The sequence below is a fragment of the Typopeltis vanoorti genome, chromosome 10 (genome assembly GCF_054136105.1).
Source record: "Typopeltis vanoorti isolate ZY-2024b chromosome 10, IOZ_Tvanoo_1.0, whole genome shotgun sequence".
NCBI classification, from domain to species: Eukaryota; Metazoa; Arthropoda; class Arachnida; order Uropygi; family Thelyphonidae; genus Typopeltis; species Typopeltis vanoorti.
Genome location: NC_143558.1, coordinates 111,846,722 through 111,870,310, shown reverse-complemented (window position 1 = coordinate 111,870,310; position 23,589 = coordinate 111,846,722). Strand labels below are relative to the sequence as shown.

The following is a 23,589-nucleotide window of genomic DNA, read 5'->3' as shown; positions in this document are numbered from 1 at the left end:
AAACTGGTTATTTTTCAATGCAGAAATTCAACGGGCTGGGATGGATTGGAGTAGAGATGAAAATGGTAAAGGTGTAATATGCCTTTAAAATTTTGCAGAGTAAGCAAATTAAAAACATTTTCCCACAACAAAAATTTGCCAGCACATCCCCATAAAGAAATAAAATGAATTATTGGCTTTATATTAGGGTGTGTGTGTGTGTGTGTGAGAGAGAGAGAGAGTAGGGGGAGGAAAAAAAAAAAAAAACAGAAATAGGCACTGACATTGGCTCTCACTTTTTATCTTCATATTTACTCCAAACCACACCAACTGATCTACATCTTTGTTTTACTCTGAATCTTTTTTCCTACCATATTTGATTCAAATACTAGTACTAATCTATCATCTCCCACATATCTTCTTGGATTAGTTCTTCAATATTAATCACTTTTTTCAATATTAATAATCAATATAATTATATTAATTCTATAATTAAATATTGATTATAAAATTTAATTATATTAATTAATGTATTGTATATTTTTATAATACAATCATCCCTCGACTACACAGGCACATCCACTGAGCCTGTGTAGCTCAGTGGATGTGGCGTTTGCACACCACGGCGCTTGGCCACAAAGGAAGACTTGGTTTCGAGTCTAGTCGGCGACTAGAGGAAATTTTTCTAAGCCTTTTTTCGACCGGTTCCCGAGTTAGTCGATCTCTGGCACGGGCAAGCGGGTTTTTCCTCCCGGAAACTCGGTTTTTTTTGTCCCGTAAACTCAAGAAAATCGACCGTAGAACCCACGTTATTTCAGACATTAAATATATTGTGTTAGGGACCACGAGATGGCAGCACATTTGAGCCATCTCTCTTCACTGTGTACCACTTAATTAGTGATAGCCTTGGGCCATCTATCTCTGATTGGTACCAGTGCAGATTGAACTGCCCACTCAGTCTCCAAAATTAGATAGGGCTAAATGGCCTCGCCTACTCCTCTTATACGGGAATAAAAAGGCGTTAGCTGATTTTTTTTTTTTTCCATCCCTCGACTTACATCGGGGTTCTGTTCCATAAGGGTTAGGGATTTAACTATAATATGTATACTGTCATTTTAATTTTTAAACCTTATTATATTATAAACTGTACTTTACCGTACTGTGCATTACTGCCACTAAACAGGAGAACAATCACCCAAATCTTCCTCCACAATCACATCTTCATTACTTTCAGTATATGAAGGACCAAGGCTGCGGCTCTTCTGGTGTAACCTTTGTTTTTTTGATGAAAATGTCCAATGTGCTTTGCTTATTCCTCTTCTTCTTATCATCATAAATTTGTTTGTAGCAGGCAAACGCATCATGTACTTTCCTTTCTACTAATAAGTAGTGTTCAACATTGGGGGGAGGGGGGTCCATGTCTTCAGCTACTTTGAGAACATTGCTAACTGCAGAGAACAAGACCCTTCACAGTGAATTGTTTACTACCTCTTCTTGTTTCTCTTTTCCCTCTTCTGCAACATGTTGTTCCTCCAGTTCAACCCATTCTTCATTGGTCAACTCTTCAGGGGCACTTTCTATGAGCTGAATTATGACGTGATCATTTGCTTCAAGATTAAGATTGTTTGTTAGGCCCACTATTTCTTCACTCAATTTAGAAAGGTCTTCATTTTTTTTCAAAACTTCCAAAATCGTGCACAAACCTTTCTCATGTATTTTTCCATATGCCCCTCATACACTGAGAGGTCACTTTGTCCCAAGCCATAACAATATTTTTAATAGCATGATAAATATTGAATGCATTCCAGAATTGCATGAGAGTCTGTTCATTTCCTTCAGTGGCAGAAATGGCTTGTGAAAAAGTTCTCCATAGATAATAAGTCTTAAACACTGCAAGAACTCCCTGATCCATCAGTGATTCAATGAACTAGTGGAGGAGGGAGAAAACATGACATTTATCTTGGGGTGAAGATCACCAATGTAAGGTGGAAGACTTAGAGCATTATCTAGAATTAATAAATTTTTAAATTCTACATTTTCTTTCACACAATAGCTTTCCATTTCACTCGCATAACAATTGATTAAAGCATCCTTAAACAATTTTTGAGTCATCCACAACTTCTTATTGCTCCGAAAATGAACTGGAAGAGTATGCTTCCTAATGTTTTTGAAGGCTCGTGGATTCTCATTGGGCCACATCACAAATGGTTTCAGTTTATATCCAGACACACTACCCTCCCCTCCCAACAGAATCGTAATGCGGTCTTTAAAAGCTTTGAAACCAGACACAGATTTTAGCTTTTTGTGGATAAATGTCTGCTCAGGCATTTTCTTCCAAAACAAGGAGGTCTCATCCATATTAAATATTTGCTGTGACAAATAATTTTCCCCCCATAATAATTTTATCCTATTTCTCCACAAACTCCTTGGTAGCCTTCTCATCGGTACTTGCAGATTCACCATACATTTTCACATTATGCAGTGCAAAATGCTGCTTGAATCTCTTGAACCAACCAAGTCATAATCAGACCCTGCTTTCTACCTCAACATGTTGAAGAGACATGGTTCCTTAGTGGTTAAGGTCATAGTGCCAAGTGGTATACGCTTTTGGTTCAGGTCTTCTATCCATGATGCAAGTAGCTTTTCCATATCACTGATAGGATCTTGTAGTTGCTTCATCACTTTCATCGATTTAACGGAAGCAGATCCTTTCACAGTCTCTACAATTTTATTCTTATTTTTCAAAATGGTTGTCACTGTAGAATGAGACCATCCTAAGTCATGTGCGATCACATTGATGGGCTTGCCAGGTTCATGTTGCTTTATAACTGGCAACTTCGTTTCAAGATCAATTGCTCGCCTCTTTTTCTGTAATTCTTCACTAGATTTTTTGATTGGGCAAGTGGGGGGGAGGGGGCATGTTGCACAAAATATCGTGAAATATTTAACGATAAATACACAAATAACCTACTTCTCAAACACAAAATCAACAGAGGAACTGTTGAAGACACGTGCTGATTGCCAAAGAAGGTCAGGTGAATGCGTTGTTGCCGCTGTGCATGATATATTGTTGCTAAATAGAAACCTTTTTATTTTACGCTTGCTTGCGTCTTGTTCGAAAGTACAGTCGGAAATGTTATTTATACTCTTATGGAATCATGCACGTATCTTTGAAGGGACGTAAGTCGAGGGATGACGTATTTATATAATATTATATATTATTCATATAATATAAATATCAATATAATTCTTTACTGATATCTTCATATTTAACAGAGTTTCTTTCAGTAATGTCATCTATTCAGCCACCAGATTTTCTTAGAACTTTTATTATCTGAAGTCTCCAATCTTCAATTCTTCCACAACTCCCAGATCTATAAATTGAGGATTCTTTGAACACCAATAAACTTGGCATTTTGGTTGATTTCTTCTTGCTTGTTCCATGTTTATTTATTGAACTAGCTTTCCAACTTACCAGTTATATTTATTCTCTTATTTATTTCCATTTAATTTGTTGCTAAAACTTGTGACTAAATAACTAAAATGTGGAACCTGTTCTAGAGGTCTATTAATAGAAGAGCTGGTCTCCCTCCCCCTCAACACCTATCATCATTGTTTTGGCCTTTCTATTGATGATTTTCTTGTAGCATTTGTCACAGCAATTATTTAATTTGGATAAGATCGTTGAAGACTTATGGCATATTTATTTGAGAGGAAAGTCTTATTGGTGTTGTTGTTGTTGTTGTTATGTGCCACCAAGTCATTTTCAACTCGTGGTGATCTTGTGAACAAAGGCTCTCCATCCTACTAGGCCTCTTATCCTTTCTTTCAACAATTGCAAGTTCAAGTTGGTAAGTTCTTTTGTGTTGTCCATCCAACTTGTTTGTGGTCTTCTCTTCTTCTCATTCCCTCAACCTTCTCAAACATAACTGTTTTTTCCAATGATTCATCAGCTCACATAATATCTGGAAATAAAGACTGGAAATCCTCATTATACTTACCTATATTAAGGTGATTCACCCGCCCAGTAACTAGTCACTGTCTACAAGGTACTGCTGAAAATAAGATTCATTTAAAAAGGCAACATGTTTCCAATCTTCAATGGTCCAAGCATCTCTTTCTCTCTCTCAGATAACACTGATAATTAGGAATAAGCATGTGCACCTACTTCAGAGATCCACACAAAAGATGGTATGATGGATTATGGTCTGGGCAATATTGCCATTCATTCTGTGGTCAGCCATTCCACAGTTTTCCCTGCACTCATGCCTCATTGATGATTGTGGTGAATGCCATTGGCATTACTGTTCTATCGAGTATCTTTCCATTCCTAGAAGACTAACTAACTATGGCACTTTGCAAACAGCCTAGAACATTGCCATTCTTCAAATGGTGCCTGACAATCATACCTTTTTCTAAGTACCACTGGTTAATCAGTTGATCAGCAACTTTGAATGAATAATTAAGTCCCATACCTCCAGTATTGTCACAATCGGCCATTTCATACAACCTGGCAGGGTGAAATTATAAATGAAGTCATATAGGGCAGAACATAGAGAAACATGGTTTGATGTTAAAGAGGAGTAAGGCAGGATTGAGTATTGTCTCCATGGTTATTTAAAATTTAGATGCATCATTATGAAAAGTGATATTAAATGCAATATTCATATAAAGGATTGTGAAATAGAGGTTGAGCATAATATTTTGGTTAAACAGTATTAATCAAAATATTATCCAACTGCAGTGGGAACCAATATGCTTGATGGATAACTGATAGTTAAATTATAGGGAATTAGCTGTCACAGTGCAGCTGCTTCTACATACAATATGCACTTTGTTGAGATCCTTAGCTCTCACTGGAAAAAAAATTCATTGCACTGAACTGAGCTTACAACTTCCATAATTTTTTCTTGCAAATCTATCACTTCATCTTTCCGTTAGAACAAAAATGGAAGAGTGGTAACATATGCACAACAACATATCTGAAGCACATTACAGTACATCATCAAATTCCTGATGTCTACCCTCAAGGGGTGAACAGGATATGACAGTACTACATGAAAAATTTACATCATTACTAACTTTCTATCTACAATTTTTCTTCAAATCATTCTGTTACCTGTCAAGACTCCAGCATTATCAGATCTTATATTTCTATCTTCCAAGGCAATTTTGACTGTATCAATCCACGTATATCTTGGTCTTCTTCTGGGTCTTTTTCCTGCCAATCTAGCAGAGAACACTTGTTTTGCTAATCTTTCCTTTCCCATTCTGTTTAAGTGACCATACCACCTGAAATTGTTTGCTAACACATTCCTGGATGCTAACAATGTTAAGTGCTTTCCGAGTTGCCAAAAGTTGTCTCACCTTATTATTAAATTACTCTGGATTTAGAGAAAGATGTTGGAAGTTTTTTCACCCACTTGGTTAGACTATAATAAATTTAGTTTAATCCTTTATCCAAGTGTAAGCAAACAAAGTTTGCGCCTTAAGTATCTTCAGGACTGAGGCAACTCGTGGTAAAGGTGGACCAAGCTCTCATCACTTCTTGTCTTAGTATCTCCCATAATGAAAAGCACATCTCCTTGCGGACATATATAATACTATGCATTAAGGGAAGGGCCACTATCCAGACCAGTGTCGACCTTTACTGAGGTCTTGTCAGTGGGAGCCAGACCCAGACGTGGTGATAATAAGAGATGTGCTATGCATTATGGGAGATACTAAGACAAGAAGTGATGAGAACTTGATCCACCTTTATCACGAGTTGCCTCAGTCCTGAAGATACTTCAGGCGCAAGCTTTGTTTGCTTACACTTGGATAAAGGATTAAACTAAATTTATTATAGTTTGACAAAATGGGAAATAAAAAAACTTCAAAATGTACATCCTTGTCTGACACTAGATTAAACATAAAACCATCTTCTTGTACTTACTTCAATTCTAACTGCTGACTTACAACTCAAATATAGACTAAGTATTGCTTGATATAATGCTCCATTGACACCATACAACTGTAGCGTTTTGAATAGCTTTTCTCTTGGCACCTTGTCATATGACTCCAGATCTACAAAACTTAAATACAGATCTTCGTTATATTTCCATGATTTCTCAACTATTTGTCATAAAGTGAAAAATCAATTTCTCACAGTCTCTATATGGCCTGAATCCAACTTGTTCTTCACCAAAGCTTCCCCCTTCCACAATCCTTCTCAACTTTCTCAAGTATACTTGCATAAATCTTACCAGGAACACTCAGTAGAGAAATACCCCTGTAATCATCATATTCAGTTTTATTTCTCTTTTTATATATGGGTACTATGAGAGCTCTACACCAATAACTTGGAATTCGCCCCTCTGTTCAGATTTTCTGAACTATGCAGTGCAGCCACTGTAAGACTTTTATACCTCCATACTTGAGCATTTCTAGTCGAATATCATCTACTTCAGCTGCCTTTCCAATTTCAGGCTTTTGATAGCTTTTTCTACTTCAAGCATGGATATGTATTCCTGATTGCATGCCTGTTGAGTGTTTTTTACCACTGTGCCGTCACTGCTTCTTTCATTTAGCAATTTTTCGAAGTAATTACTCCATGCATCAAGGATATCTTTTTCCTTTTACAGCACTCTTTCCTCCATTTCAGAGCTTTTTCAACAGTCTCCAGAATATTTTGCCACCTTCTTGATATTTTTTTTTTTTATGTTCATACCAAAGTCTACCCATGACTTTTGTTTAACCAGTTTTACACGGTGTTTAACTTTTTTACATTTGTCTCTATATTCTGTAAGAGCACAAACTGACTTATTTGTCAGGAACTTTTGGTATGATTTTTTCTTTTCCTTCACTGCCTCTTTAACTTCCTGTGTCCACCATGGAGTTCTGATTTTTCTATCCTTGTAGACAACCTCACCACATGCCTCTCAGGCTGAATAACCAATGGTTTCTTCAGGGCTTTCCACTGAATCTCCAAGGTTTGGTTCCTGTTCTCAAACTCTTCTTTTTTCTTGAATAATGTTTGTGAATTTTAATCTACAGTTCACATCTGAGAGCTGCTCAACTTTTATTCGCTTTAAAACTTTCTTACACGTTCTTCTTTTCAATATGAAATTCAATTTTATTCTGCTAAATGGTGGTTACTTCCAATTTCAAATTCTCTGTCCACTCTAGTGTCCTGCACCAATGAGAAAACATCACTATCAACAATAACATAGTTAATGAGACTATTCTTATTCCTTGCCTCTTCTCTCGATGTGAATTTGTGCACATTTTTATGTTGGAACATGGTGTTAATAATAACCAGTCCATGTCCTGAGTAGAAATCCACCAAGTATTTGTCATTATTTTTGCTCTTTTCTCGAAATTTTCCCAAAACATTTTTGTATGTCTCACAATCATTTCCTACTCTGCTATTTAGATCCCAACAAGGACCAACTTTTTCTTTTCATTGTGTCAGTTGCTTTCTTTAAAGCCTCAAAAAATACTGCACTTATACCAGTAGAACCTTCTTTGGAACCATAGGCACAAATGAGTCTCATGGTCCAGTTCCCCATTCTGATATTTGGCCACATCACTCTACTTGATATTGCTTGCCATTCAATAAGATTAGCCTCATATTTTGTGTTCAATACTATAGTTATACCTTCTTTTCCATGATTGTCATTGCCTGAATATAATATTTTGTATTTATTGCTGAGAAAAATCTCACCAGATTTTATCTTTTTTTTGTTTCAGTTACCCCTATTATGTCAATTTGGTACTTACCAATTCCTCAGCTAGCTGCATTTCTTTACCATTAAAAGGCTTCTTATGTTGATTAGTACTGATCTTGAACTCTGGTGGTGTTGAGTTGGGGGGGGGGGGGTTCAGGATTTGTTCCAGTAGTTGACTTTTCATTGTTCACCCTGGCTCCCTGGCAAAAACAACGATAGCCTTGTTTAACCGGGTGACGCCCCAGCTGGCATGAAATACTGTCATGTTTTACCATCATTTTATATTTTGGTTTAAGCCAATAAGAATAAAAATTGGTCAAATTGCCAGCCCATCCTTGTTTGTTCAGTATCCACGTAGATACCTGACAGGGTGCACCATGAGAAGGTGAGGACAAGACATTAGATCAGATGCCCTGGTCAGTTCTCTGCATTCCTTTAAAGCAGTGGTTCTTAACCTTTTCGAAGTCATGGAACACTTTTGATTATAAAAACAATTTGGGGAACACCAAAGCATTAGGGTCATAAAACTAACAATAAAAATATGCACGGACTTGCATTTTATAAAAATGGAACTTATTTTAATGCGATACTTGAGCTCGTTGGCTTTTACAGATTCCAGCAATATCAGGTCTAATATGTTAAATAGTTTTCCTCATCTCTTTCTCTATATTACTAAGTCTTTCCAGCTTTTTAGTTTTTATATCTTAATATTGAGTGACTGAGCTTACACAAATATGATGTTGAAAACTATTTTCAGTGCCCTTGTGGAGAGAGGTGGATATTCGGCTTGGACAAAAATCCAAAATTCTTCAAGAATTATTTCAGAGAATTTCATTTTTAGAGTGCGATTCACTGACAAGGTAACTAATTGTTCTTCTTCTTGTAACGAAAATTCACAACTCAATGTATTAACTATGCAAATGGATTTCGTGTCCAGTCAATTGTGTATATTTAAGGAAGGAAAGTAACTTTAAATCTTTTCTTCTAATGTTGTTAAATGTTCTGTATTAACGGAAATAATTCCCTCGACATTTTTATTATTGAGCTATGGAAGTATATCTACTGTATTGTTTCTGATATGCAGGTTTTCCAAAGAGATACTGTTTTTTCTGAAAAGCTGACAATTTGCCAGTGGATGTCAAAATATTTTAATTTCTCCCTTGGATACTTGCATTAAAGCTATTTAAGTAATTAAAAATATCAGCTAAATATGCCAAGTATAATTGTGAAGACAAAAGCATCTGTATACCTTCATATTGAAAAAAAAAGCCAATAATTCATTCTTAATATTTTATTATTATATCCAGCAAATAAAATATTCTTAATATTTTATTTGCTGGATGGAAAAGATATCGATAGATATCTTTTCCATCCAGCAAATTCAGAATAGCACTTTACCCCTGGAAAACCATCTTATTTCAGTGTGCAAAAGCAAAGATTTGAACCTGGCTTCCATAGACATGCAAAGTGTTTTAAAAAGGCATGTTTCAAAGGTCTCGACTTGATCTAATTTACTGCATTTACAACTTGGTCAGTACAGATTTAAATATTGCCGGTAATGTTTTTGAAACTAGGGATTCTCTGTGCAAAAAACAATGCGTAGATATAATATATCATGCAATAGCAGTCTTCAGTTGTTAGGATCAGAATACACCCAATTACACTCAGAACTGTGTCATGTGACATCATTCACTGGCGGAACACTTGCAACTAGTTCACGGAACACAAGTGTTCCGAGGAACACCGGTTAAGAACCACTGCTTTAAAGGCAATGTGGAGGTCTCCTCTCAGCGATACAGCTTTGACCCTATAGCATCCCTCATTACAATATTGACATATTAAATATATATATATATATATATATATACAGTATATATATATATAGATAGACAGATAGATAAATACGGAGCACAAAAATGCAGACAAGTAAAAATAATTAATATATTTGATGTGCCAAAATTCTGTAGATGACCTTATTATGTCTATTTTAACAAAAAGGACAACAAAATATAAAATTATAAGGATTCCCAGTGAATTAAATACTACAGAGTTAAGGGACCAAACTAACCTGTAGCTCTCATTTTCTTGGTTAATAAGTGCAACACGGCGATGAGCAGAGCTAGCATCTTCTTCTTTCTGCTGCCTCATAGCTTCCTGCACACCTAGTTCTCTGTATAAAATTGTACACAAAATTCAGTAAAAATTATAAATAGTATTAAATGGAAGTTATTGAAAATTCTATCATTCATACCCATTAAATCCTGTTATGAAAAGTTTTTTTTTTTTTTTTTGCTTGGTTACAAGGTAAATTATACTGGGCAAGAATTTGCATTCTTGTTCTAATCCTTGAATCAACAGAAGCAAATAAGTTTGCTGTATATATTGTCATCCTTGAACTGTTTTCAACTGGAAAATTACGTATTTGTGAAATTTCTAGTTTTGGAAAAAATGTTCTTAAATCTGGAGAATCATCTTTCAGTTTATTTAATATTAAAATGCTTTAATAATAAAACAAGACACAAATGTCAGAGACTACCAGCAAAATCTGAAGAAAATACTGATTAACTCAGCCAAAAATGAACAATATGAAGTTTTCTGTAAAAATCAAAACTTTATAATGGTTGCAAGAAGTTAAAGTAGCAGTCCTTAAAAAGAAATTATCAAGTTATTGTTTAATAATTAATAAACTAATTTGCATTCTTGTTTAGTTTATTAACTAACAATTAATAAACTAATTGTCCTCTTAGAGAATATAGCTAAAAATGTAAATAAACAAAAAAAAAGGTAAAATGTTCTGGAGGCTTTTGAAAAAAACTGAAATGGTGGAAAGGGTACCACAAAATGAACTGAAGATGATATAGTGATGTAAAAACTGAACATAAGGATATTCTAAATGTCATGTGTAATTAGGTCCTTTAAAGCAGCAGGATTGCACATGTTATTATTATTATTATTATTATTATTATTATTATTACCACGGGCTACTCCAGGAGTCCTTAGACTCATCGAGGGAGGCCCTAAACATCATGTTCACGCAGCTGTTCAACATTCTCACAGTATCTATCATACCTTGCCTTGAACTCGCTCACTGTCATAGCACCCACAACAGACTCTGGCAGCTTATTCCACTCATTTACCACTCTAAAAGTAAAGAACCCAGCTCTAACATCCCTGCTAACCGCGCTCTTGCCCAGCTTCCATGGGTGTCCCCTAGTTCTCCCACCACCAGTCCTGATCTCAAAAATATCATCTGAATTAATCCTATAGAATCCTTTTAGCAATTTGAATGTCTCAATCATGTCTCCCCTTTTCCGCCTATCAACTAGTTTCTGCAACCCACAAATCTTCAACCTGTTCTCATATGGTTCATTCCATAGACCTGCTATCATCTTAGTCACTCGCCTCTGGATCCTCTCAACCTCCTCCCCATCAAGAAGGAACCGAGGTGACCAAATCTGGGCACAGTAGTCGAGATGAGGTCTTATGTTCAAATATCTTTATTTTTAATAAATATTTGTGATATTGCTAATAATTATTGGTGGCATTTTCTTGATTTTAGGGTGTGTAGTTGAGTGTATTTAATTGTGAATCTTATGAGTTATTGTTTAAACAGCATTCTACATGGCACAATGCACATGAGAAAAATGGCAATCAAGACTTTGATATTCAATGATTTTAACATGAGGAATTATGTGTGATGTAGCACGTATTCAATGTATTTATTGCCAAAAGGAAATAGTTTGTAGTTATGAGAGAGAGTCAGAAATATGTTTTGTAAGCAAATGCAAGAAATGCTAGACATGTCAAAAGTGAGAGAATGAAATCCCAGTACCAACAATATAAGGCAGGATAGTGAACATGTGTAGAAAAATGTAAGGAGCGAACAATAGTGTATGAAATATGAATAAGAGTATAAAACAAGTGGTTGAAAGTAATGTGGATAATGAGGTGATAGTTAGGAGAGAAATAGTGCACTTATGCAGTATCCTTCACAGGACAAACAATGAGCTTGGGACTGGAGAATGATTGTCACGTGGTACAGAAGAAACGAGAATGAACAATGTGAATGGGAAAAGTATGAAAATGCAAGAAGCTGTTAGTAAGAAGGTATTTTATGGAGATTCAATGATAAAAGGTGTATTTAATGAGAAAGTGAAAAAGACAGCATGTTTCCCAGGTGCAAAGATAAAGGATATTAGTAAAGCAGTTAGTTTGCAGATGGGAGAAGTGAAAGAGTTTGCTGTTTTAGTATGCTAGGACAGAATAGTGATATCAGCTATTGGTCTTGCACAAAGACTAACACACTGAATGTCATCTCCACTGATCATCCAGATATCTTGAAAATTCCTTGCAGAATGTCAGCTCTATGTGATATGTTTTTTGCAAGACATTATTTTATGAAATAAGAGAAATTAACATCATCGAATAATTTAACTTCATTTGTCATTGACTCTGAATCATTTCAAATCACATACCATCCAGTTTACATTAATGTAATTTTCTCCCACTCACAGTATCATATTTCAATTAAAATATGAAAGAATGTTCTTGGAATCAATCTCAGCCTTAAAGGAACTATCCTAACCTCAATAAATAAATAAAACTGCCTGAAATCTGGTAAACAGATCCTGAGAAATGTAGCCCAACAGTCAAGAAAACCCATCCCACAATGGGACTCTATTTTAGGAACTTAGACTTAGGGTTGTTGCTTTTGCTTCAGTTATACTTGCCCTATGTAATATCTGTGTGTGCATATCAATTTGTTCTTTAATGAATAGAAAGGCATAGTGTTGATAGTACATGAACCAATGTACTATCAACACTTAGGACTTTAGTTCCTTGTGTTATCTGTTACAATTTTTTTTTTTTTTTAAAATAGTCCCACAGTTATACCAAATTGAGGTTGTTTTGTGTAATATGACAAACTGTTCTTGTGCTCTGAAGATGTTATTATATCAGCAAATTATTAGTTAATAAGTTAATAAATATTATTTTCTTATCATTCAATTTGTTCTTTGTTTCTTGCTGACTTTTATACCAAATTTGTCAGTGCTGTTATTTAGTTTGGTTAGATTTAATTAGAACACTGTCTGGCATTATAACACCAAGTGGGACGACTTCCAAGATTTCTATGCTTCATTCCCATGGTTGGATAATTGTTTTCATTTCTCCAACCCAAGAACATGCACTGAATGCATCACAAAAGTAATCATCTCCAGAATGAAAGTACATATTCCTCATTACACACTAAATCCTCTTTCCCTAAGTAAGCCTTGGTTTTCTTAAAAAGATGACCAAAGCCGTACAAAGGAAGACCAAGCATACCGCAACTGGCTATCCTCAAGAATTCCACCTTCTCTCACTGCTTACACCAAAACCCGAAACAGCTGCAAGAAAATCAGCTATGCATCAAAAAATGATTTCCAAAGAGCCAAAAGCAGGAAACTTGAATTGTGCCCAAATGGCAGCCATGCATTTTGGTCTCTGGCCAAAGCAGTTGGCTGCAACTTTTGTCCAACACTGCTCCCATTGCTCTTGCACCCAGATGGTTCTATTGCATCACCCACAGAGAAGCCAATCTCCAGGCATCAAATGCTTGCACAGATGATTTTGGTAAATGTCCCCCAACCATTCTAAACACCCAACACTCAATGCCTTCTCTGACTTTTCACCAGGAAGTGATCAGAAAAATCCTATCCAAATTAGGTACCAAGAAGTCCCCTGGCCCTGATGGCATTCCTCCACTGTGTTAAAGATTTGTGCACCATAACTGACTCCTATTCTGTTGCCTTTTTCTGTTCTCTTACTCCACTGGTAACTACCCTGCACCCTGAAAATTAGCTCATGTCCAACCATTCCCAAGAAGAGTGACAGATCCTTACCATCAAATTAAATTATTGCTCAATCTCTCTCACATCAGTGCTCTTTAAAATAATGGAGAGAACTATCAACAGTCAACTTCTATACTATCTTGAAACCACTCGACTAATAAACGACTGCCAGTATGGATTCTGCCAATTCTGTTCAATAAGGATCTACTCAGCTATGCCCTTGGACAAACTTGGAAAAGTTTGGCGAATCTCAAGTGGTTTCCCTAGACATCTCCAAGGCGTTTGACCAGGTCTGGCACAAGGGTCTATTAAGTAAGCTTCGAACATTCAGTCTGCCCCATGATTTCTGCAACTGAGTCACCAGTTTTCTAACTGGATGCACTTTGCGTCTGATGGTTTCCTATCTTCTAGCTATGCAACTAATGCTGTGGTGCCACAAAGTAGTCTTCTCACCCACCCTGTTTCTTTGATACATCAATGACCTGCTTCAGTTGACTACCAATCTTAGTAGTGTACTGTTGCCCACTTTTGTTGGCAACAGTACACTACATTTCTCCTTCTCACTTGAAGGAGAAATATAGTGTACCAAACAAACCACCACAATTCACAGAGAAACTACATCTGCTAGTTTAAATCCTGTCCTCCAAACCATTCTTTGATGAGGTTCAGATACTTTGCCAATTAATTTCAATGCTTGCAAAACATAGTTCTGCCTTATTTCCCACAAAAAAGAACCATATTATACTAGGCCTTATGATATGATAGATGTTAACAGGATGAAATACACAGTTGGGTGTTGCTGTAGGTCTGGTTACAAGAAGGACCGGATCTGAGTAGGATCTGGAAAGTACACTAACAGAAAATCCTCATGGTTACAAGGAGAACTATCATTATAGCTAATTTCAAATAGGAACACAGAATGGAGGGAGGAGAAAGCATGACAGATGAGGAAATGATAATTTATAGAATTGCTGAGCAATAACCACCTTAAGCAACTCATGATGGGACTTTAAGAACAATGCGTCTAGTAATAGCATCTGAAAATCTGTCCAAAAATGAGGAAACTTATGCCTCCAACTGGTGAGTGACCATGCAGTTTTGACTTGGGAGGTGACAATGTGAGACTTTTGACTGACACTAAGAGGCAGTGATTATGTTAAAGGGGTGTATGTGGAACTAACTAATATTGAAGATTATGATTATGTTAAAGGGGTGTATTGTGGAACTAACTAATATTGAAGGTAATTATAATAAAAAAGACAGCTGACTCTTTACTGTGCAGTTTCTCATGCCATGACATCTTGAATTGCCTTGAATTTCAGTTTATTATCATCAGTTACAGCTATCTTTAGTCACTCTTGAGTATCTGAAGGAAGCTATAACTGACGCATCCCCAGAGTTAGGAAAATAAATCATATGAGAATTAAATGGATGAAAAACTTTTTAAAGCAAGAGTGGCATATAAAGGGAATGCTGTGGATCTGATATCAAAAGAAAAGTGAAAACAGGGCTTGGGAACAGTATGAATCACAAGCTAAAAGGAATCTGAGAAAAAGGATGTGAGACATCAATCTGAAAAGGTAAGGATGCGAAATCAGATTATAAAAATTAGCCAAACTGGCAAAGAAAATCCAAGAGAATTTTATTGCTAATAGCAAGTAAAAGGAATAATGACTGTGGAAGAAGAATCATGCTACTTAAGTGTTAAGTCTTTGCATTAGATAATTGCATCATTGAAGTGCCTACTTCAACAGTGCAATTACAAAGCTTTGATAAGACTACATCTGGTATGGTCACCTGTGTTCCAAGGAAATTGGAAGATAGCTGAAAAGATCCTGTAACAAGTAACTTCTCCTCCATCTATTCCTCACAGTTTGAGGAGTAGATGGAGAGTATATAGGATACAATCATACATGTTAGTAAAGGGATCTTACAGTACAGACAAAAGCAAGATTTTGCAGATTATGGGTGATGAGGGTAGACCTCTGCATCATATCTGGAAGCTTGCTATGGGTGACGGCATAAAGTATGTGAAGTCCAAGTTGTCACGATGTATAGTGAATGTGTTCAAGGGAGATAAGATAGGTATTTAGGTAAGGGTGACTAAATTTGACCCACTTTCTCAATGAGTTCTTGGACTTACTGGAGGAGGAGCCTGCATGGTAATAATAATAATAAGTAATTCAATTATTTTTGTTTTTAATATATCTGAATACTCAAGCACTGTAGAACAGCAGTGAAATATACAACTGCTGATGGATTTAGCTATCTTGACTTAATGTTGTTAGAGCAACAAATGCAATGAGACAAGTCGATTGCATTTGTTGTCAAGAACTGTGCATGCTTGTGTTCGCTCTGTTTATGTTCACTCTGCATGAGGAAATACTGAAGTTTTTTCTTTGCTGGGAAGGATCCTCTCACTGGCTGTCAACATCCAAAAAAAAAAAAAAGTTTTGAGTATTGAGGATGTTGAAGGAATTCAAACTATCTTTTCAACTGAAGTGGATATTTCATTCTTCTAATGCGCCACAGAATATTATAGAATGATTCCTGCATCACAAATGAAACTTGTTGATTTGATAGGCTGACACTACAACAAATCCTAATTCTTTAACTGAAGTTATCTGATTTCATGGTTTGTTTATCAGCAGAATCTTTCACATAAAATAATATTAACATTCAGAACAAAGTACCACAAATGCTTTTTAGAAGCTTAAAAAAATGCATGAAATTCTTAACATTCAAAAAATTTTAGCTATTTCCTAAATTTCAGTCATTTTATGTTAGTTCTAAAGATTGCCAAGTATTATTTAATGTATTTACAGTGCAATTGCTATTTTAAATTCAGAACCTACTTTTGAAGTTGCACTTCTTTTTCTTTAAAATAATTAGTTAAAACATCCAACTTTGTCTGAGCTTCGATTTTGTCTTGAAGAGCTTGGGTATAATTAATTTTCAGTTTTTCTATAGCAGATTCTGCTTCAGCAATTTTGACTATAAGAGAATAAAAAAGAATAAATTAATAACCTATGTATGTATGCAAAATGCATGATGTATCCTTTGTAACTTAGACAAGATTCAGTACAAATATACTGCAGTTGAAGATATGAATGTTACAAAATGATCTTCCTAATACCAAACATTTACAGCAAAAATACCGCATCATCTTATTTAATACTGTGTATTGTCCCCAATGTGAAGGTTGACGTGAATAATGTCACTTTTCTTATCTTTCCTAAAAAGTATGCAGATATTAGATTGCACCATATACATCAAGTTGTATACAATAGAGCTGATGAAGGCAAAGTGCACTCCATAAACAGAATACATGACATTTTAAAGTGCATTCTTTATTTTGTGTGTGTGTGTGTGTGTGTGTGTGTGTGTGGAAGGGGGGGGGGGAGGATTGCATAAGGATGATGCTTAATAACTGGAAGGGCATCTACATACTCAATAATGAACATGAAGAAATAAAATGTGCTTGTATTATTCTATTTATTTATCATATGGCAATCTACATACAGCTATAAAAGTGCATGTACATAAATCAGTAGAAATATGTAAAAGGTAAATAAGAATGTAAATGACAAACAATTAAAGTAAAACATAGGCAGTTACACTTTCGGCAGACAAAGCACTTATAAGTTAAGATCAAGTTCTCTGATCCAGTCTATAACAGGCGGTGACACCTCCAGGAAATCGCTTCTTTGACTCATATATGAGCGAAGACGGCACTCAGTAGAAATATGATGGATTGATTGGTTCAAGTGTCCACAGTCACGCTCCGATGAGGGAATTTTCCTCCACTTGAGGAGAGACTTTCTTGATTTCAATCTGTTAAGCTGTAGTTCTGATATGTCGTTATGTATAGGCAATTCGGTATTTCTGAGTATTTTGTCATATTCTTGTAATAGAGCATCACATCTTCGTAGATTTGGTGGTATTATGTTACTCAGCATTGGAAGCCAATAAATAGGAGTTGTTTTTATGGTTTCAGATATAAGTCACATTGTGGTGTTAAGCTGAGGGTCAATTAGTTTAGTATGGCAGCTATTGAGCCAGACTGGAGCACAGTAATCCACCACCAAAAAAATCAGGCCGAGTGCAGGTGTTCATAATGTGTTTGCTGCTGCACCTCAGGAAGTGCCACATAATTTCTGAATGATGTTATTTCTAGTTCTTATTTTTCCAGCCGTGTTTTCGGCGTGTTTTTTGTATGATAAGAGTACGGTTGAGTGTAACTCCTAGATACTTAGGATATTTATTATGGTGTGGGACTGAATTTCTGAATGGGATGTTCAACTCGTCTTGTGCCAATCTATTATTGAGATGGAAAGTTAACACTTCAGTTTTACTTTGGCTTGGTTGTAGTCTCCATTTCTTAAAAGTAAATATGAATGGAGGCAAGGTTGTTTGTGAGAGTTTCCTCCATCCATCTTAGTTCTCTATTTCTGTGGCTATCGCTATGTCATCAGCATAGCAGAATTTTCTAGATACTGTATCTGGCATATTAGCTATATATAAGCTAAATAAGAGAGGAGCCAATACTGAGCCTTGTGGTAGGCTGTTGTTAAGTTTCTTCTGGTTACTAATATTTTCTCCAAGGATAACAATGAAATATCTATTGCTGAGCATATTATTAACAAGTTGTATTGTTTTTCGATGGTAGCACTTTCATTAATTTGTACAGCATGCCCTCTCCAGAGACAGTGTCATATGTGGCAGTTAAATCAAGAAAAAATGCAGAAGTTTTTAAATTGAGTTGAAAGCCCACTTCTATGCATGACGTCAGTGCCAAAATCTGGTCACAACAAATATGATTAGGCCTAAAGCCTGCCTGTTCAATCAGAATGTGTTCAAAGATGGTGCTGCTTATGCGGTTATACAATAGTCTTTCCAGTAGCTTATATGCGCAGCTTAGTAATGCGATTGGTCGTCAGCTGATTTTCCAGATTTGGAATGAGTTATTATCTTAGCTTTCTTAAATTCTTTCAGTAACATGGCAGTGTTCATTATTTCCGAGAAGAAACGGGCGAGCCATTTTTTGGTGTTTTTCCAGCATGAATAAGAAATTCCGGGTGGACTCCGTTGAACCCCAGGGTCTTTCTGGAATTTGTATCGGCTAGTGCATTGTTGATTTCCTCATCGTTGAAAGGTCTCGCATATTCTGATATATCTTGTAGTTTTCCCTTTAATTCTCTGGCTTCTCTTCTAACTTCGATGGTATGATTTCTGTCACGTTGGCATCTCGAGATTTTAATAACATGATTAAAAATTTGGTTTGGTGTAACACCTGTCTTTTTAGTAGTCACCATTGTAGCCCCTCCTAGCTTCCGTAATACACTCCAAGCCTTACTACTGGAGTGCCTAAAGTCTAGTCTCTCAATTGTTTCAGTCCAGTGTTGTTGTCTTGCTGCATTGAATATGTGAAGGAGATCATTTGCAATTTCCAAATCACTGCTCTCCAGAAATTCTTCATAAAGTTGTTCACTCAGTTTATTCCATTCAGGGATATAGTTCCTAGGAATGTTTTCTAGGATCTATAGCTCCTAGGGATGTTTTTTTTTGTGCTTGTAAACTAATGTCAAATCTCCATGTCTGTGGTGCGTGCCATTAGCAGGTATTCATTTGAATGTTGAACAAATAAAGATGGGCTGGTAATTTGGGACTTAGATGATCAAACCGCACTGTATACTGGCTGCAAATATCATGCTGGTGGGGCAGTGCCCTAAAAGAATAATTAAAACATCACGTTAACAAAGTTGGTTAATGAACAAAGACGAACAGTTAAGATCCCTTTGAATACAACATATAACATTATTTGTTCAAGCAACAGGAATGTGATTTATAATTTATTCAAGGGATGAGGGAAAGAAAGGAATAGCTATAGTATATAATACTATACAGGAATATAGCCTTCATAAATTGAAGGAAGTTTCAAGTAGTGATATGGTCAAATTGATCAAAGTAAGTCTAAGGAAAGGAGCAGAAAAAATATTTAGGTCATCAGAAAGTGCCACTGATATAAAAAAGTAAAAAAGACAGTTCTTGGTGGATATTATTAATATTACATGAATATTTCCACAGTCTGAAGAATCAATGCAGAAGGCCCACATCAACCACTAACTAAACAGTACACCTTGGATAATACCTAAAACAGTACAGAGAGAAATGAATATATAAGAAAATTGGTACATAAAGTCTTCATCAAAATTAATCTGAGATTATAATTGATGAAAGAGCCCTAAACTAAAATTAACCAAGTAGTTCATATTAAAGGCAGTTTTTTAAAAAATTTTTTTTATAATAACACAGACAACATATACCCATAACATTCTGCTATTATTACTAGCAGACTCAACAACCATTACAAATAAACTTCAATGATTTCAAGACACATATACACAAGATAGTTTAAATGATATTAAATAGTATTAAAATACAGATATTTCAATAACAAAGCATGACAAACAAAATTATGCCTGAAGTATTAACTATATGACAATGAACAACATTAGTACACAAGAATATAGTTTCAACAGAAGAACCGAATATAATTTGAAAGGCAAACTGAAACAAAGTTTTATTTACAAGTTCTCACAATTTTACTGAGTACACCAAGCTGCTATGCAAACATCAAAAAATCCTAAGTTTAAATTGTTTGGTTGGCATTTTATTGCATAAGGATAACTGTGGTCATACTGTGTCAGTAAGTTATCACAACAGCACGCAAGTTAAAAAATAGTAAAATATGCCAAACGGATATAGATAATGTTTTTCTAAATAGTTTTCTAAAAAGAAACATGTACAGAATCAAGTATATAAAAAATAGATAAAAATGAGTGTAAAAAGTCCATAAAAATAATAAAACAAGGTATAAAAATGGTATATGCAAGAAACAGAATAGCATAAATTATATATATGATCAGGCAAAATTTAAAAACAAAAGACATATCTGTTGAGTCTGATAAAATCTGCATGAGCATATAGGGGTCAAACACACTATGAATACAGCTAAAATAATGAGTGTCATAAAATAAGGACAGTCAATTAAAATATGATGAATGGTGAGTATGACATTACAAAACTCTCACACAAAGGCATGGTACCATCCCTCAACAGGAATAAGTGTGTGAGATGACTATCATCTATGCAAAGTCAAGCAAGTACAACTTCCTCTTTTCTTTATTTTTAAAAGAAAGATAAAATTAAAATGATTATTTCATTAGCATCTGTGAATTGGTTTACTTCTTTGGATGCAGTTTTGTAATGAGAATTACTTAGCTGTTAAGAGATACTCGAGTTCAAATCTTGTTTATGATAAGAGGAATTTCACTTTACAATTCTAATAAAGGTTCCTGTAGTTGCAAATTCTGAGTTCTTACACATCACTGGAGTTCTTTATAATATTATGGAATGTGTGTAAGTGTATGGAATCCTGTGCATAGAGTTAGTGAGCTGCGCATTCTCTTTATGCAGAATGAAGATCTCTGGACTAATGGCATGAGCAATTATGATTGCATAAATGGTGTCAGTTGGAATCTAGCAAGGTACTTAAGAAGATTAAAGTTCACTGTTATGGGCTTTTAAAGCCTATAACAGTGAAACGATTCACTGAAAACGCCTGTCATTAGCACTAAAAAATTATTGAAAAGACAGTAAGATTCAACCCCAAAGAATTTGAGGCTATTTCTCCCATTCAGGTTGGGAACACAGCTTATGATGAGGATTAAATTAAAATTTATCACTTCAATTCACCTTTGGTTTTACGAGAACCATATGAATAGCATAATATGACAAAGCAAAATTATGTCTGCAGTATTAACAGTGACAACAAACTTTTGAAATGTAGTTTCAAAAGTTTGCATTCATTTCTTATTTGAAAGATGTTTTTCATTAGAACATATGGAGAAAGCTCCATCTTGTAGGATAGTGGTGCAAGTCCTTGTGTGTAATGTAATGGTCTGTATGGGTGGATTTACAGGACTGACAAGATCAGCTTGCATATGTGTGTGGATGTGTGTGTGTGTGGGGGGGGGGGATACAACAAGATGCGCTTGAAAATGAAGCGCTTGTTATTAATTCATTTTAATTGTAAACAATGGTGTTATGTTGCTTGGTTAGATGGCTGAGGAACATATCAGTTATTGAAGAGGCAATTTGTCAAAGGAATATGCTATTCACATATTTTATGCCTGAAGAGAAAAATGAATTCCTTTAAAACATTGAGTTTTTAATGAAGAAAAATTGAGCACACACACGCATACACTTTATTTAAAAGATTCCTCAAAGAAATGATATAGTATATTGCAGAGAAAGGGGACATTTTATGTCTAAGAGGGCATTATAACAGTATCCTTTTTTATGAAGATAAAACTATTAGCAGAAACTTGAATATAGATGCCAAAAAAAGTCTTCTGGTCTTGATTCCCCCCCCCCCCACCTCCCTCCACCAAACTGTTCATAGAAGTTGTGCTCCAGAACAAATATCATATATTGTTTCTACACTCTAAATATGTGAACTTTTATTTTATTTTAAGGGTATTAAATATGGCAAGATACTTGAAGACAAAAATGAACTCCTAGTGTAGAAAAACCAATTCAAAAAACTATTAAATAATTCATTAATGATCTTCACTACAGATGCTTTGCCAGAAATGATAATTCAAAAAGAACTTCCCATTATGTGTAACAGTTTTACAGTGCAAGAATTTGAAACAGCACTAAAACATCAAATGAACGAGAAAGTACCTGGATTGGATGGTATAACAAAAGAAGCTACCAAACATGGGGGAAAAGAGATTTAAAAACAACTGTTAAATACCTGTAATACACTCTAGATACATCTATCACAGTGGAACATTTTATCACAATGGAGAGGCCTAATAATACCAATAGACAAAAAAAAGCAGGTTTTTTTAGGAGAAAGAGATAAAAGCTTTATAGATATCTCAAAAGCCTTCAATTCAATCAACAGACAAAGAATGTTTAGAATTCTTGGTTATTACTGCATACCCTTGAAAATAAAGCAATAGATAGCAAAATCATACCAGAATTATTATGTAAGAGAAATGACTGAGAACTTTCCTATTTCTAATAAGTTCTTTAGGAAGATTCTTTAGCACCATCTTTTATTATTATTATTATTATTATTATTGATTATTCAGACTCATAGGAAATGTGTATGAAATAACTCAAAGATTCAGCAGGACAAAGCCACATAAGTAGGCTATTTTTCAGATGATGTTGTAGTGCTTCTTCTTCTTGTAGATAGGCTTATACATTGGTGACACATGACTTAAATTATTTAAGGAATTTACAATGTATATACTGGAATATTAATTAAAAGAAACTTTAATAAATGCCTCCTATATTTTGGCAATGTCACATTGCCATCTTCATGGGAACATACAACTATGGCACGTGTATGCAGGCACTACAATAGCAAATGAAGCAGAAGAGAGAAAAACTACTGTTGTTCCTGCCCTTAGAGGGCTATATTGGGTTGTCTTGGCTGTTGGGCTGAAGTTCTCAAGATGCAAGCTTCCCGAATTTGGGGCAGTCTCATGCACCCAAATTTGTGAGGTTTGGAAAGTTTTTTTAGAGCTGAGGCTGATTCCATGCACAATCTTTCATATTTAAATTTGGTGTGGTGTATTAACATGGCTTTCTTCCAACATATTCTGTGGCTGGTATCCAGAGCATGGTCTGCAAGCCCAGAGTGGCTGTACTGGTAAAACCGGATGTAGTCTTTGTGTTCCAAAATCCTGACATTGTTTGGCCAAAGTAGGACAGTTTACAGCTGCAAGGGACATGGTATACCCCAGGTAGGTATACCATGTCCCTTGCAGCTGTAAACTGTCCTACTTTGGCCAAACAATGTCAGGATTTTGGAACACAAAGACTACATCCGGTTTTACCAGTACAGCCACTCTGGGCTTGCAGACCATGCTCTGGATACCAGCCACAGAATATGTTGGAAGAAAGCCATGTTAATACACCACACCAAATGTAGTCTTTGTGTTCCAAAATCCTGACATTGTTTGGCCAAAGTAGGACAGTTTACAGCT

At 35.4% G+C, this 23,589-nt stretch overlaps 1 protein-coding gene across 2 annotated transcripts in view; it reads right to left on the bottom strand.

Moving 5' to 3' along the window:
- Window positions 1-23,589, bottom strand: part of Tango1 (transport and golgi organization 1) — a 395,672-nt gene that overhangs the window by 74,088 nt on the left and 297,995 nt on the right. For both annotated transcript variants that reach the window (XM_090398800.1, XM_090398801.1), the window contains exons 17-18: window positions 16,375-16,513; window positions 9,757-9,858 (exon numbers count right to left, since the gene is read on the bottom strand). In XM_090398800.1, the coding sequence (XP_090254926.1) occupies window positions 9,757-9,858; window positions 16,375-16,513 (241 nt within the window). The remainder of the gene's footprint in view (window positions 1-9,756; window positions 9,859-16,374; window positions 16,514-23,589) is intronic.